The sequence below is a fragment of the Phodopus roborovskii genome, unplaced genomic scaffold (assembly GCF_943737965.1).
Source record: "Phodopus roborovskii unplaced genomic scaffold, PHOROB, whole genome shotgun sequence".
NCBI lineage: Eukaryota > Metazoa > Chordata > Mammalia > Rodentia > Cricetidae > Phodopus > Phodopus roborovskii.
In genome coordinates, this window is record NW_026126567.1 from 7,354,539 (window position 1) to 7,369,779 (window position 15,241).

The following is a 15,241-nucleotide window of genomic DNA, read 5'->3' on the forward strand; positions in this document are numbered from 1 at the left end:
CAGCTAACTCTTACATTTTAAATTAACCCACATTTCTTATCTATGCTCTGCCATGTGGCTAGATACCTTTTCACAGTACAGCAAGTTCATCTCCTCCTCTCTGAGCACCCTCCTCTTCCTCCTCCTCTTCCTCATGCTCTCTTTTTGTCTGCAAGTCCAGGTATTGGCCAGTCAGCTTCTTTATTAACCCAATCACAAAGGCATACTCACACAGTCTAAAGGAGTATTCCACAGCTTACTCTCGGCAGAGAGGGGACTTCCTGAAGCTGTTTTGAGGTGTTTACATTCTGACTCAAGGAACTTTCCGGCAGTATAGAATGTTTCCATTTCAAAGGAAACTCCTAAACAACTATATGCAAAGTTATGGGTTATATGGTATGGATATGAAGTGTTTCCTACTGGCTCATGTGGTGAGCACTTAGTCTCCAGATAGCATCATTACCTGAGATGCTATGGATGCTTCTGAAGGTGGAGCCTCGCCTCAGGAAGCTTGTCAGTGAAGGGATGAAGTTGAAGATTAAACCTGCTTCCAGTCCCTTCCAACCCACCTGCTTCCCTCTGCCATGTGAACTGCCTCCCATTTTACACATTCCAGAGCCATGATAAATGTTCTGTTTTGCAATGGGTCAGAATCAATGTGAGCCCAACGTCATTTCTGTGAGCTGTTTGCAACCAGAAAATTGATAGACACATTGAGTATCTGCTCTCCATTGGGCATTTCTGCTTCTTTTTAAATTATGTTTTTACTTTGTGTGTATTGTTATTTTTCCTGCATGCATGTCTGTGTGAGAATTGCAGATCTTGGAATTACAGACAGTTGTGAACTGCTATGTGGGTGCTGGGAATTGAACCTGGGTTCTCCAGAAGAGAAATCAGTGCTCTTAACTGCTGAGCCACCTCTCCAGCATGCATTTCTGCCTCTTAGAGGGAAATGTTTTCTCCTGGCATTCAAATGAGAAAGTTAATGCTCAAAGAGACAAAGTGACTTGCCTAAGTCTACCTAGATGGTACATAGTAAAGCTCAAGGTTGTAAAGTCAGATGTGTGGTCCCAACATGCCAGCATCTGGCAGGCACAACCACTGGATTTCCTCTTCGTGCACCCCTATCCATACTTCATGTTCCTCTTCTGTAGCACTGACTCTGCCTGATGTATCGCTGGAAATGTTCCAGTGAGCATCTTCACGAGGACTTGAGTCCATTAGCACCAAGGCCTGGATGTTGCATCTTCTCCCACAATGATGTGTGAGAACATGCTGTGACTTGCACAGAGCAAGGAGGGGGGGGGGGTGGGAGGGGAGGGTGCTGGAGGACCCAGGTGGTGACCATGGCTCCAGAATTTCCTGAGATGTCTACCTGTGAGCCAGTTGCTCTCAGAGCCTTGCTTTACCTTTAAGCATAGATGATGCAATGCCCCTGGGGATGATTTTGAGAGGAGGAGAGGAGAGAGAAAAGACAGGAGGGGAGGGGAGGGCAGGAGAGGGGAGGGCAGGAGAGGGGAGGGGAAAGGAGGAGAAGGGAGGAGAAGGGAGGAGATGGGAGAGGAGAGGAGACTTCTGACAAGCACAGGGCTTACTTAGTTTACCCTAAAATGATGCTTAAGTATCTGAAATGAAACATAACTAATCCCCAAGCATGCTCATGGACCCTTTCCCTGCCTTCAATAACTTATTTCTCATTTCTTACACCCACTTGGGAATCAGTTCTTTCTTCTGGACTATGATGTGGGATGATGCTCTTGTTCACTGTAAAGATTTGTTACTTGTATCGGTTTAATAAAATACCGATTGACCAGTAGCCAGGTAAGAAATATAGGCAGGGCTACCAGACAAGAATAATTCTGGGAAGAGAAAAGGCAGAGGCTCAGTCACCAGCCAGATGGAGAGGGAACAAGATGAGAATCCTTTACTGAGAAAAGGTACCAAGTCACATGGCTGACTAAACATTGATAAGAATGATGGGTTAGATGGAGTTGTAAGAGTTGGTTAGTAATAAGCCTGAGCAATAGGCCAAGCAGTTTACAATTAACATAAGCCTCTGTGTGCTTATTTGGGACTGATGGCTGCAGGACCAGGTGGAGCAGAAACTCCATCTGCAGGATGGTGCAGCATGCACTTCTCTTTTGACGACCTCAAGAGTTGAGCCACAGGGCAAGTATGATAGCTCAGCCTGCACATAAGGAACTAAGTTTGATTACCGCAAGAACCTATGTTCAAAAGGCAAAAATAAAAGTAAAAGATAAAAATCACCATGGTGGTACATGATTGTAATGCCAGTGCAAAAGAACACAGAAACAGATAGACCCCTGGAACACACTGGCTGTCTGTCTGGCTTAGCCTAATCCAAAAGCTCTGGGGCAATGGAACAATGACAAATTCTATCACAACAAAGGAGACCACACCTGCAGAGCAGCAGCCAAGATTCTCCTCCAGCTTACCCACCTGCACACTCATGTGCACACACACATACACACACACTTATGCACATACACACATACAGATGCACACAGGAACACACACAGGCGCGCACACACACAGATATACACACATACACATATGCACTCAGGCACACATGCATACACATGCACATTAACATTCCCCCAGGCACACTTACACAAACACACACACACACACAGAGGAACACATACACACATGCACACCGGCACACGCAATTTTATGAACATTCCCCCAGGCATACTTGCATACAAATACACACACACAAGCACACACATGCACACACACAGGAGTGAGTTATAAAAATGGGTACATGAACAGCACTGTGTGTCTGAGGACTCTGCTGCTCACTGTGTTGATGGAGGGGACCTTGTCTGTGTGAATGCAGTAGAGGCCTTGGGGAGGAGTGGCAGACAGTAGGGGTTCAATCCTCTCCTCTCTGCCATTCACTCCCATCATCATCTCAGGCAAACGATTAAACCTTGAGCCTTCACTCTGACATTTACCAAATGCGCCTCTTACTGCTTGCCATATATGGGCTATAAGGACAACCACATACATTCAAACACCGAGAGCATGTGGTATGATTTTTAGCACATGACCAGAGCTGAAAAATGCTGTTAGTGAGTGGCTTCAACTGGGTTCACTCACCTGAAGCCACATACTATTTATCTCCATTGTTCCCATGCCCATTTTGCAATGGCTAGTGCCCACTTTACCTGAAGTATTATCTAGCATTTACTTAGCTAAGAAATTGTCTCCTAGTCCCCTGACTGAACTCCAGTTCCACTGACTCTTTTTCGGGTCCTATCCAGGTTTTTCTTGGGTCCCTAGGCCAGTACTCCTATCATTAGGTAAGCTACTTAGCCTTTTTGAACCTAAGTTCCTTCCTATGCCCAATAGAATCATTACAGAGATGAAACATATATGAAAAACACATAGCAAACTGCTCTATCTTTAACATAAACTTAAAGTAGGTTATGTTAGCTTAAATTTAGTCTTTCAGTTGCAATTAGTACAATGTCCAGAATTCCTAGAAATATTTTTCCCAAGGGAAAATGATGAAACAAAAGTCTATAAAAGAAAATATTGGAAAACACTCAAAAGTGTCGTAATAAAGACCGTCAATACCAGACTGCCATACATGTTTCTGTTATTCCATTGCTAAAGCTTTTAAGTAAAGCTAACACTGGAGGCCCACTCAGCTATCACCTACTCTGAACACTTATTTTCACATACTTGGAACACTTACATGGAACAGTTTCCCATGGGTTGTGAATAAAATAGAACTCTAGCCTTGACAATTCAGATGCAGACCCTGGAGATGATATGGGTACAGTGTCTACAGCAACTAAAAAATGCAGGATGCCAGTACACACAACCTTTGAGCACAGAGGCCCCTGGGAATGCCCCTTCCCTTCCTCAACCCTAGAGGATATGATTGAAACCATTACCCATTTAACACTGGACAACCATGGATTATTCTGGAATGACAACTTCTAGATCAAATGGTGGAGATGATTCTGTGAATGCCTTACAAACAGCCCACACTGTGGCTGCCAACCCAGGAAGGATGGGAGGCACCCAGCTTCCCATTGATTGGAGGAGAGAGCTGACCAAAGGGAAGAGGGAGGGGATCCATATTTGAATGAATGAAGGGCTTTTCACATCGAAGTGACTGCTTTCCTATTCCCAATGGCAATAAAACTAGACCGGAGATGTGGACAACTGGTATCTCCTCATATGAGGGTATTAGATGCAGTGGGTGCTTATAGAGCTTGGGCATGGTGGGCCCAGAGCTAAGATATGGCACCTCAGTCTCTGTCCCTGGGTTCAGACTCTACAAAGGCTGGTGAGCATACGCAAAGGAGACCAGAATTCTATCAACCTAATCTTCAGTTAGTTCACAGGGAGCAGAGTCCAGTCCTCCAACCTGGGAGGTTATCCCAGCAGACTTACTTGGAAGTTTCCCAAACTAAGGACTGTAGCACCTGTAAGAGACCCATGTCTTTAGTTCCCCAGGATATTCCAAGCAGAGTAATCACCATGGTTGGCATCACCTTTGTCTCTTTCCATTTTCTCATAACCCACAAAAAAAAATCCACTGGTGAGTCCTGTCTTTTTCTTTTGAAATATACCAAAAATCCAGTCATATTCATTATCTGCAGTTATACCTCACACTCACCCAGGTGTAAGCCAAAACTCACTCCTCAATGAGGCTTTTGAAAGATGCCTCTAGCATGTCTCAGTCCCCAGATGTTCTGTCATTTTATGACCTGAAAATGTCCCCAAACTTTCCCCTCTGACCCATCTGCAGTGTGCTAGATAATGGGATTCTGTTCATGAGAGCCTTTATGCATTCTATTCCTTCTTCTTGTTGTGTTCTTCCCTAGCACCCTTATTTATTTATATTTATTCATTATTTATGGGCAGGAGGTAAATGCAAGCCATGAAGTGCATACACAGGTCAGAGGACAACCTGAGGATCAAACTCAGGGCGTCAGGCTTGCATGCAAGCGCCTTTAATCACTGAGCCGTCTCACTGGTCTTCAAGTGTTTTCTTATTGTAGATTCTTTCTAACTTCCCAGAAATTAGCAGCTCTACTATCCTCTTCATGACTCTTAGTCATAGCTTTTTTTTTTTTTTTAATCATGACGAGCATGGTGACTACCATGCTTTAGTCTTTGGTTTTCTTGTTAACTGTGTCCTGCTTCTAGAATGGGCTCTATCTTCTTTGCATGCTACCAGTTCCTAAATCTTTGTCAGACCTGAGCCATCTCTGCGGTAAAAGTGAGGACCACAGAGAAGATCCCCAGAGTATACATAAATGTTAGGTAGACCTGGTAGCCTGCCTGTAATTCCAGCACTTCAGAGACAGAGATAGAAGGTCCCAGAAGCAAGCTGGAGAGGTGGGTTAGCCATCAGCAAGCTCTGGGTTCAAGTGATATATCCTGCTTCAATAAATAAATGAAAAATGACCACGAAAGACTCATAAAGTCAACCTAGACTTCCTCACCTATGCAAATGCATGTACACATACCCACATGCATTCACACACGTGCCAACAGGCATAAATACATGAACTCATACTAGACATTAATATATGTGGTAAAAGGGAAATTGAATTTTTTTTCACACTTACATAACTTGCTCCATGAATAACCTTGAATGGATACATTAGTATAGGTAAGTAATATTTACAGATATCTAAGGGGTAAGACAAAATACTGATTCACAGTATTTCTTCAACATCTAATGCTTGGCCTGTCATCTCTGAGTAAGAGGTGTTTTGAAAATACATTAAGACAGCAGGAGCCCAGGTTGAGCTGTGTGTGTAGTTGGACAGATCACAAAATACAACAAAGCTGAGACAACACAGAGAGAGTGCTAACAGGGGCCGCTCCTTGAAACCTCAAATGCCATTGCCACAATAAAATAGCATTTACCTCATCACAGTAGCATAATAACAACGGAATGATTTAGGTATTCTTAGATTCTTATTAGATAGCATTAGATAGATTAGATTACTTGATAATAAAATTATTTATGATATCAATGACGTCCAGACACTGAGGGCCTGGGGAGAATGGCTTGACTCTGGACTTTATTCTTCTCAGCTTGTGTTTTCTTCTATGGAACAATGCCCTCATCTATCTTGTTTTCCCTGTCTACAGTCTCATTTTATATTGAACTCGTACCTGTTGGTATTTATTTTGCCATATAACAGCCAACAGGTGACTCTGATGATCAGTTTCCTCCCAATAGCTGAAAATTTATTCTCTTAAGAACATTTTTTTCTTATTTAACCATGCATATCATATGCAAACCTGGTATGATTTCGATCACGTGTTTCTGTATCACATACTTTAATTTTTCCATTGATTTTCAGTTGAGTAACTCTCGGTACAATTTTAATCATGATAACACAAAGGCATTTGTTACTGTTGTTGGTCAAGGCCCACTATAGTCACTTTTGTAGAAAAATGTACTTGATATTCATAAGTTCTTAAATGAGAATAGCACATGTGCCATGTTTAGTGTAATATTTTTAAAACTGCAAAGCAAGTTGAGTAGTATTTATATAGCTAATGATAGCATTCCTTTCCCGAAATAGCTTCTTCTGATCTTGACTGAATTCACTCATTGTCTAGCACACTGGCTTATTAACATTTGCTAGGGATATTGTTGGATGCCTTTATAATTCATCATTATTCCTGCAAGATCATCATTCACCCACATCTTGTAAATGACGATTAGTGGTACAGGAAGCTATTCATGAATTCATGTGGCAATTCATCAAATACTTAGCACATGTGAAATGCAGAGCAGTTCATAAACTCATTGTTGAGCAGTTATCTACTGTACAAGGCAGTGGGTGTCAGTCAAGCTAAGAAACTATCATGTCTGTATGTGTATAAGTAAAAAAATCCACTATGGCTTATAACATCAACCAACCAGGCAAGCAAATAAGTATAATTACAATTAGTGATGAACACATAGGCTGTAAGAATCACAAATGTCAGGGAAATATGACTGTGATAAAGTGATTTGGGGAAAGTCTCTGGGAAAGCTACAATAAAACTAGGAACTGGCAAGTAAGAAAAATCAACAAGAAGTACAATAAGAGGCATCCAAAGGCAAAGAGAACAACGTGTTATAACTACAGTTATCACTGCAATTCTATTCCCAAGTCCTGGGCACTTCAATAGGAAACAGACAAGTGAACAGGAATTCCCTAAGTTTACTGACATGTTTGTGATGGAAGAGTATTAGAAAAGTTGTGCCGTCATTATTTTCAGATGTGATGACTGCATGTGTGAAAAATCCTAAAGTCTCTAGAGTAAAATTATTACATGAGGAAGAGTTTAGCAAGGATGCCAAGTCAAAATAAAATTGATTGCATTCCTGTGCTGTGAAACAATCTTATTTTATTTAGTTATTTATTTTTGTACTGTGAGAATGTGTCTAACTCTCATTGGTTAATAAAGAGCTGACTGGCCATTTGCTAGGCAGGTAAGGATTAGGCACTACTTGTGGACAAAAGAAGAAAGAAGGCAGAGAGAAGCAAGATGAACATGCTATGCTGAAAAAAGGTACCGTGTGTCAGCACATAGAAAAGAAATATGGGTTAATTTAAGCTGTAAGAGCTAGTTAGTAACAAGCCTGAGCCATTGGCTGAGCATTTATAATGAGTACTAAGTCTTTGTGCATTTACTGGGGAACCAGCGGTCCTGATGAAAAACTCCACCTACATTCCTATCCACTCCTGAACCCACAGCACAGAAAATGAAGAGCTACAATGTCACGGATGAGCATCCATAAGTCAAGATTGATACTTGTACAGTGACACCCATTCCAGAATAGAATATGGACCAAGTTATATAAGCCTGACAATTATTTTTCTTCCTTTTTTATACATATATGTGCTTTGTGTATGTGCATGCTTGTACATGTGTGTCTGCAACATAATATGTGAGTGTGCACACACATGTGTTCACATACACTGGGAATCTGCAACCTTTAACCATTGAATGGGATATCGCTTCAAGTGTCTGTGTATCAGTGTATCTAATATTCTACAATGTGGTTAGGAAAGTTAGTTTCTATTCTGAGAATTTTGTCTATAAAAAACTATTGAGTTTTACACATGCTTTTTATATTATGGGATAGTTCTTGTATATGCATATAGTGAATCTCGTTCATTGATTTAAAAATACTAAGTTATTCACAAATTCTTAGAAAAAAACTCAGCCTAGTTATCATTGCTATACATTTATGGCTTTTAGTATTTGTTATTATTATGTCTAAAAATTGACCTCTTTATGATTATGAACAAAATTTACCTGTTGTATCTTAACCAGATATAACAGTTTCAGCATATCAACATTACGCTAGCCCAAGGTAGACATTGTGACATACATCTGCAATCTCAGCACTCTGGAGGCTAAGGCAGGAGAATTGCAAGCTCAAGGGCAGCACTGTCCCAAAGAAGGCATCTTCATCAACCAAATTGGGGAGTCTTCTCTACTTTCTATTCTTTAGAAGAGATAAAATATTTAGATTATCTCACAATTGTTTTATCTGATGATGTTATCTGATGAAGTAATCGTGGGTTTGTTGCCTTCCTTGTGGAAAGATTTTTTAATTATGGTTACACATATTAAATTTTCCCTTCTCTTTTTGAGTCAGCTTCAGAAATGATGCACTCTCAGAAACACCTTAATTATATCTGAGGTCTAACATTAAAATCTATAATTAGAATATTATTTATTAAATTCTTCAATGCCTTTGATTTCCTGGTTTTCTAATTCTTAATACTGTCCTTTTGATTTTCCTGTTTACTCTGTTTGCAAAGAAGTGTTTCTGTTTTACTGTCCTTGGCTGAAAAAAAAAAACAATAAATTTTATTGGTCCCTTTAACTTGATTTTTTTAAATTTCATTGCTTGCTGTTCTTATTGTATTGTTTTTCCCTTATAAATACTTTGGGTTTATCTTGGGGCTACTTCTGTTTTATTTGGTTTGGTATAATTTTGATAATTCTTTATGTTTAGTGGCCAACACATTCATCTTCAACCTTTAAAAAAACTACTAAATTTTGTCTTGTGGTATTTTCACTGTTCTCCAGCCATCATTTTCCATTATAAGATGATGATGTATTCTTAGATCAATGAGTTATTTGGATCTTTTATATTTTTTAAATTTCTAAGCACATGATGTCTCATGACTATTCTTTTGTACATTGTTTTGTAACTTGATGACATTATAGTGGTATTAGTTTTTTTTTTTTTTTTTTGATGTTATGATAAAATACCATGAGCAAGACAGTTTATGGATGGAAGGACTTATTTTTATTTATGGTTCCAGATGGTTAGAGTCTATAATAGTGGAGATAGCATAGCATCAGGTAGCAGACATGGCAGCTGGAGTTGAATGTTGAAGCCTGAGGGACAGCATCTTCAATTACAGGCAGGAAGCAGAGAGGGTCACCCAGGAATGGCACAAGGCTTTTGAAATCTTAAAGCCCACCCCCAGTGACATACTCCCTCTAGAAAAGCCATACCCCATAGTCTACGCAAACAGCACTGCCAACTGGGGACAACAGATTTCAGATATCTGAGCTTGTGAGAGTACATTCTCTTTCAAACCACCTCAGTAGTCACTCGCTATGTTTGATAGCCGTTCTTTAAAATACAAAGAACCTAGCTTCTGGTCTCATCTTAAGATGTGTTTATGTATTTCAGTATTTAACTATGAAGAATTTCTACTATCTAATTCATAGTTTCTGTACTCTACTTAATGATCCTTAATTGAAAAAATATTCATTAATTGAAAGAATTATCTATTGCTATTTAATTTTTTTGATATAGTAAGTGCTGAAAACTGATCCCTATGATATTGATCCACAAACAGTTACACAAGTTTTATCATATTTTGCATTAAGTATTTTGAGACTATATTATTAAATGTGTTAAAATTCATAATGTTTGCAATTTTTTTCTGAAATATTGATTACTTTCCTGTTATGTAGTGACCCTATTTATCCCTAGTAATGTTTTATTTTTTTATAAAACAGAATCCAGTATTTATGTAACACAATTAACTTTGTTATGTAAGTATATTTAGGAACATCTCACCAATAACATTATTTCTTCATATTTAATTTGGAAATTATTCTGATACTGGAAAGTCGATCTCCAATTTCTGATTTATCTTATTACTGTTTACTCTTTTTGGCTTTTAGCATTTGGGTTTTCATGTGTATGGGCGTATTCTGTTCACATGTACCCTTTATGGATTTTGCTGAGTTTCTTCAATCTGAAACTGCCTTCAGAAAAATGTAAATATAAAAATGATTCTGTCTACAACTTTTCTGCCACATTTTCCTTTTCCTTTCCCTCTGACAATCTAAGTTCCAGGTATGTTAGAATTTTCAACATTGTGACACACATTACTAAAGCCATAAAAATGTGTTCTTCCACACAATGGGCATTTTCTACCAATGCTCATCTCAACCATGTGCTGCCTCAACATTACTCAGTGACTGTTTTAATTTCAAGACCAGAATTCACAGGTGCGTGCAGGGGTGAGCCTGGGTTTTCTGTTCCTCTGCTTATTCCCTGCCTTTTCGTCCATTGCTGACATACTTGACCTTGTCTTTACCTGAGCAGTTAAAAGCACTGATATGGGTTTTGACTGCTAACTCTGGCATACGGCTCAAGTCAGAATGGGTGTCTCTGTTGATCATCTTTTCTCTGGAGAAGGGTATGCATCTCCCTCTGTGCTATGCAATTTATATCATGTTTGGGAAACTGTGAATACTTAGTAAGCTTATCATCATCGGGAACTGTTGGTTTATATTTGATTTCATTTTCATAAATATTTAACTTGATTAAAATCAAATGGAAATCTTTGCCCCTTGGTCTGCAGTTAAAATCTCAGTACTGATCCTTAGTGCTCAATTCAATCATTTTTTTTAATCTACCCTGTGCATGAGTCAATCAGGAAATAGTTTATTCAATAATTTTAGGGACTGAGAAGGTAATTCAGTGGTAGAGTACTTACTTAGCATCCCCCCAAAGCTCAGATCTGTTCTTTACCCACAACCAAAATTTTAGACTCCCTTCACTGGTTCTCTTTATTTATTTTTATTTTGAGATACAATCTCATTGAATATCCTAGACCAGCCTCAAACTTGCAACAGTTTGTTGTGCAATATTCGTACAGTGTGTGAAAATGTATTGCCGTGATTGGTGTAATAAAAAGCTGAATGACCAGTAGCTAGACAGGATGAGTAGATGGGATTTCCAGGGAGAGAAAGAGAAAAGAGGAGGAATCTAGGTGCTCAGGACATGCCAACGAGACACGGAGGGGGTCTAACATACAGAATGAAATAAAGGTAAAATGTGGATTAATAGAAATGGGTTCATTTGAATTGTAAGAGCTAGTTAGGAACAAACCTAAACTATAGGCTTAGCTTTCTTGCATAATTAATAATAAGTCTCTATGTTGCTATTTGTGAGCTGGCAGTTCAGAGGGACATCCCGAGACAGCAGTCCTTCTGAGTGCTGGGATTACAGGCATGAACAGCCATATCTGCCTCTTTTAAGTGACTCTATTTTTGTAGAAGGCATTATGGTTTGTTTGTTTTTTTGTTTTTTGTTTTTTGTTTTTTCTCTTGAGTCAGCGACTAGACATGGTTCTGCCAAAGAGAACTGTAGAGCAGCAATAAAAGCACAGCAAGTCACCATTAGTAAATGTGTGGTCTGGTCCTCTTGGGTTGGTCCCTAAACTCCATCTTTCACCACCTGTTGAAGACCCAGCATTTCAGTTAATGATGGAGAAAGGTGAGGCGAAGTGGAGAACCTCACAGCTTTTCTTATCTCAAGTTTCTAATGAAGGTTCAGGCTTAGACTCCAGGACAAAAGAGCAGTTTTTAATTGGGCAGAGTCACCAAGAAAGGTCTGTCTAAAAAGTGACATTTGATTCAAGACCAGAATGGAAAAGGATCATTCAGCCAGCATGACACAGACGTTTCAGTTACTGAAAGAGACTTCCTGTTAAAATATTTACTTACCTTAATCTTTGCCTCCAAGCAGCCGCTGTTTGACTCATCTAACCAGGATGTTTGGAATTGTCTCACAGGTCCTGGCCCAGGTGGTGCTATTCATGTGCATGAACACAGCTGGCATCTTCATCAGTTACCTGTCAGACCGAGCCCAGCGCCAGGCCTTCCTGGAGACACGGAGGTGTGTGGAGGCCAGGCTACGCCTGGAGACAGAGAACCAAAGACAGGTACCAAATGCAAGGCTGTGTCTCAGATGTCATGGAGGCAGTGTCTTATCACAGGACACTATCTTCATTTCAAACCCATGCTGCTTTGCAATTGTTCTCGCTACGTCTATGCCATGGGAATCCCAGAGTCTAAAATGCTCATATTAGACTTTGAATAAAAGTAGGTTGTTCTTATTCTCCACATTAATTGCTTCCTACAGGGAATAACTACACTTACTGAATACCTCCCTGATACCTGTAACTGACATCACTGTTTGGGACCAGTACCCTCATATTGACCTTCCTTCTTTAAAACTATAAAATATTATTTCAGATAATTTTGACTGCATGGTAATTTAAATTGTAAACCCATAGCTGGTGGCTGACACCTTTATTCCCAGCACTTAGGAGGCAGAGGCAGGCAGTTCTCTGTGAACTCGAGGCCAGTCTGGTCTACAGAGCTGTTTCTAGAACAGCCAAGGCTATACCGTGAAACCCTGTCTCAATGAATAAACAAACAAACAAACAAACCTGTAAACTCATAGAAGACCCTGATATCTATCAAATTGCTCATACTTTACCCTGGTTTTTAGAAGGAATATTATACAAAATCAATTCAATGAACCTGAAGCCAAATTCAGGCAGACTAAAGAATGATGTGTGAAAAGAAGTTTAGATGGGTTTAGAGGATTGGAGAAATGAGTTTCTGGTTTTTTTTTTTTTTAAGTTGAAATAAAGAGGAATCTTAGACATATTGATTGGGAAGATGTATGGGGTTTAAAATTAGCTTGTAGCAAATGATATGCTTTTCTAGAATAATATATACTTTCAAATAGCTTCTCTTGTAGCTATTCAGATGTGAAAACAACACACATCCCATTGCTTTTGAAAGCAATTGTTAAATAAAAGCTTAAGTATGTACTGAAAACCAGCTCTAGAACCCACATACAGGCTCCTAAATTTACATACCCTGAGAGTTGTCTGCATTGTGCATGTATTTGTTGTACTATAGGGGTTTCCCCCTCTTCTTGCATTTATGACTGTACTATAACACACATCCTAAACCTTCACTGATGGACTGGGACGTTACAGAGTTGCTCTAAGGGGAAATAGAAGACTCCACATTTTTAAACTTAGTTTGGTGAGATCATGAGGATGTAGCAGACAAGTTGTGTCCAACCTTGAAGGCCAAGACCTACAGCACAGAAGACACCGTGGATCTTACAAATTCTGCACCATTGTTAGGGAATTCAGAAAAGGAAACTTCTAAGTTAGCGCCTAAAACAATTGCAGAACCTCCCTAATAGCTGTATTACAGGTTCTGTGAATAGCTCTGAGGCTAGGTCGGAGAAATTATTTCCCAGAAGGAAAGCGTTTCGTATAATAGGGATCTCAGGAGTGTGTACTGTACTGTGTGAAGTAGAGCCATTGCCACACTATCACGCCATTCTTTCCATGGAAGTTGTGCCAACTCAAAGAGCTCGCCATGTTAATAATTCATTCAGCTGTGCCCACATGTTGTGGGTGAGTCTTCCCGCATGCTATTTGCAGTGTTTATGAAATACTGGGGAGGAGACAATTGATACTTCATATCTTTAAGGCCTTCTCTTTCCCTGTTCTTCAGTTCCAAGTGTCTTATGATCACTGTAACACAGCAACCTGACTGGGTGCAGGGATTCTTCTATCACCATCCGTAATCATAACCAATTTATTTTTTATTTGTGTGTGTATGTGCGTGCATACGTGTGTGTGGACTGTGTATGCATGGGTGCCCCCCCTATTACTCTAAAATTACTACTTTTGAGGCATGGTCCCACTCTAAACCTGCAACTCACAGTTTTCTTGGCTACACTGGAAACACCGAGCCCCAGAGATCAACCTGACTCTGACACTCAGGGTTTTTCTATCGTGTTATATGAGTGCCAGAGTCCCTAACTCTAGCCTTAATGATGATGTAGCAAACGCTTTCTCAATTGCCAAACCATCTTTCCAGGTCCTGGTTTATATGTTAACTTAATAGAAGGAGAAAGAAACGTGTCAAGATGATAACGCAAACTTCCCCAACACAAGTAATCCAAAGTAGAGTTTGCTTCCTAGCAGAGCTGCCTAACCAACTACAAACTTGTTGGTTTCACGGACAAAAGGCAACAAAAACCATCACTTAATAGATTATTTGTTGTAAGAATCTTATAGACCCATGTTCACAGATGGGATCAAATACTCCTTGCATGTTGCTTCCTCCTTCTCCTAGTATCCAATGACGATGTGACTTCCCACTGACATTTGGTCTCTGATGAAGACGTATTTTTTTTTTTTTTTTGGTAGAGGGGCAAAAGAGTCTGGCAGAAAATATTCAGGCTTTTGAATAAGAATGCCCTGGATTTGAAAACTTGGCTTGGTTACTATTTTGGTAAGCTGAGTATGACCCGAATCTTCTTTTCTACATCCATAGCAAGGATATAATAGTATCCTGCCTGAAAAGGCTCCTTAACAATCTGAAATATTGTGTGCAATGCCTTTGCAAGTCAGTGAAGAGTTTCCATTAGTGTTATTTTGTGTAATTATTTATGTGACTCAGCCAATTCAGCTCAGTCCCAAGAGGACTCATTTGGAAAAACATTATGAATTGGCCTGTCTCATTTGAAATAAGGTAGAGTTATTTAGCTGGAGGTTAGGCAGAATACAGGTTCTCCCTAAGTACATAGTAGCTAGACCTCATCATCATTACACTTCATCTGTATTTTTCAAAATATTATGTGTCACTGACAAATACATCCCTATTTACCTCTTAGAGCTAATTATACTACTGTAATGGTTCATAATTCTCTACTATGCAAAGAAGGTACCAGAAGAGGCTAAATAACAGATGGCAAATGCTATCTGGATAATTATCCCAAAGGATCCTAACAGTACCTTTTTTTTTTTTTTTTCAAGTAAAAGCTGAAGAAACCAGGTTGAACATAATTGATCATATTTTGTGGGATTTTTCAAGTATTGGCTTCATCTTGAGGCAGGAT

General features: G+C 39.5%; 1 protein-coding gene across 3 annotated transcripts in view; it reads left to right on the forward strand.

The window, feature by feature from the left end:
* Adcy8 (adenylate cyclase 8) overlaps positions 1-15,241 on the forward strand; it is a 193,557-nt gene that overhangs the window by 34,313 nt on the left and 144,003 nt on the right. For all 3 annotated transcript variants that reach the window (XM_051202525.1, XM_051202526.1, XM_051202527.1), the window contains exon 2: positions 12,096-12,245. In XM_051202525.1, the coding sequence (XP_051058482.1) occupies positions 12,096-12,245 (150 nt within the window). The remainder of the gene's footprint in view (positions 1-12,095; positions 12,246-15,241) is intronic.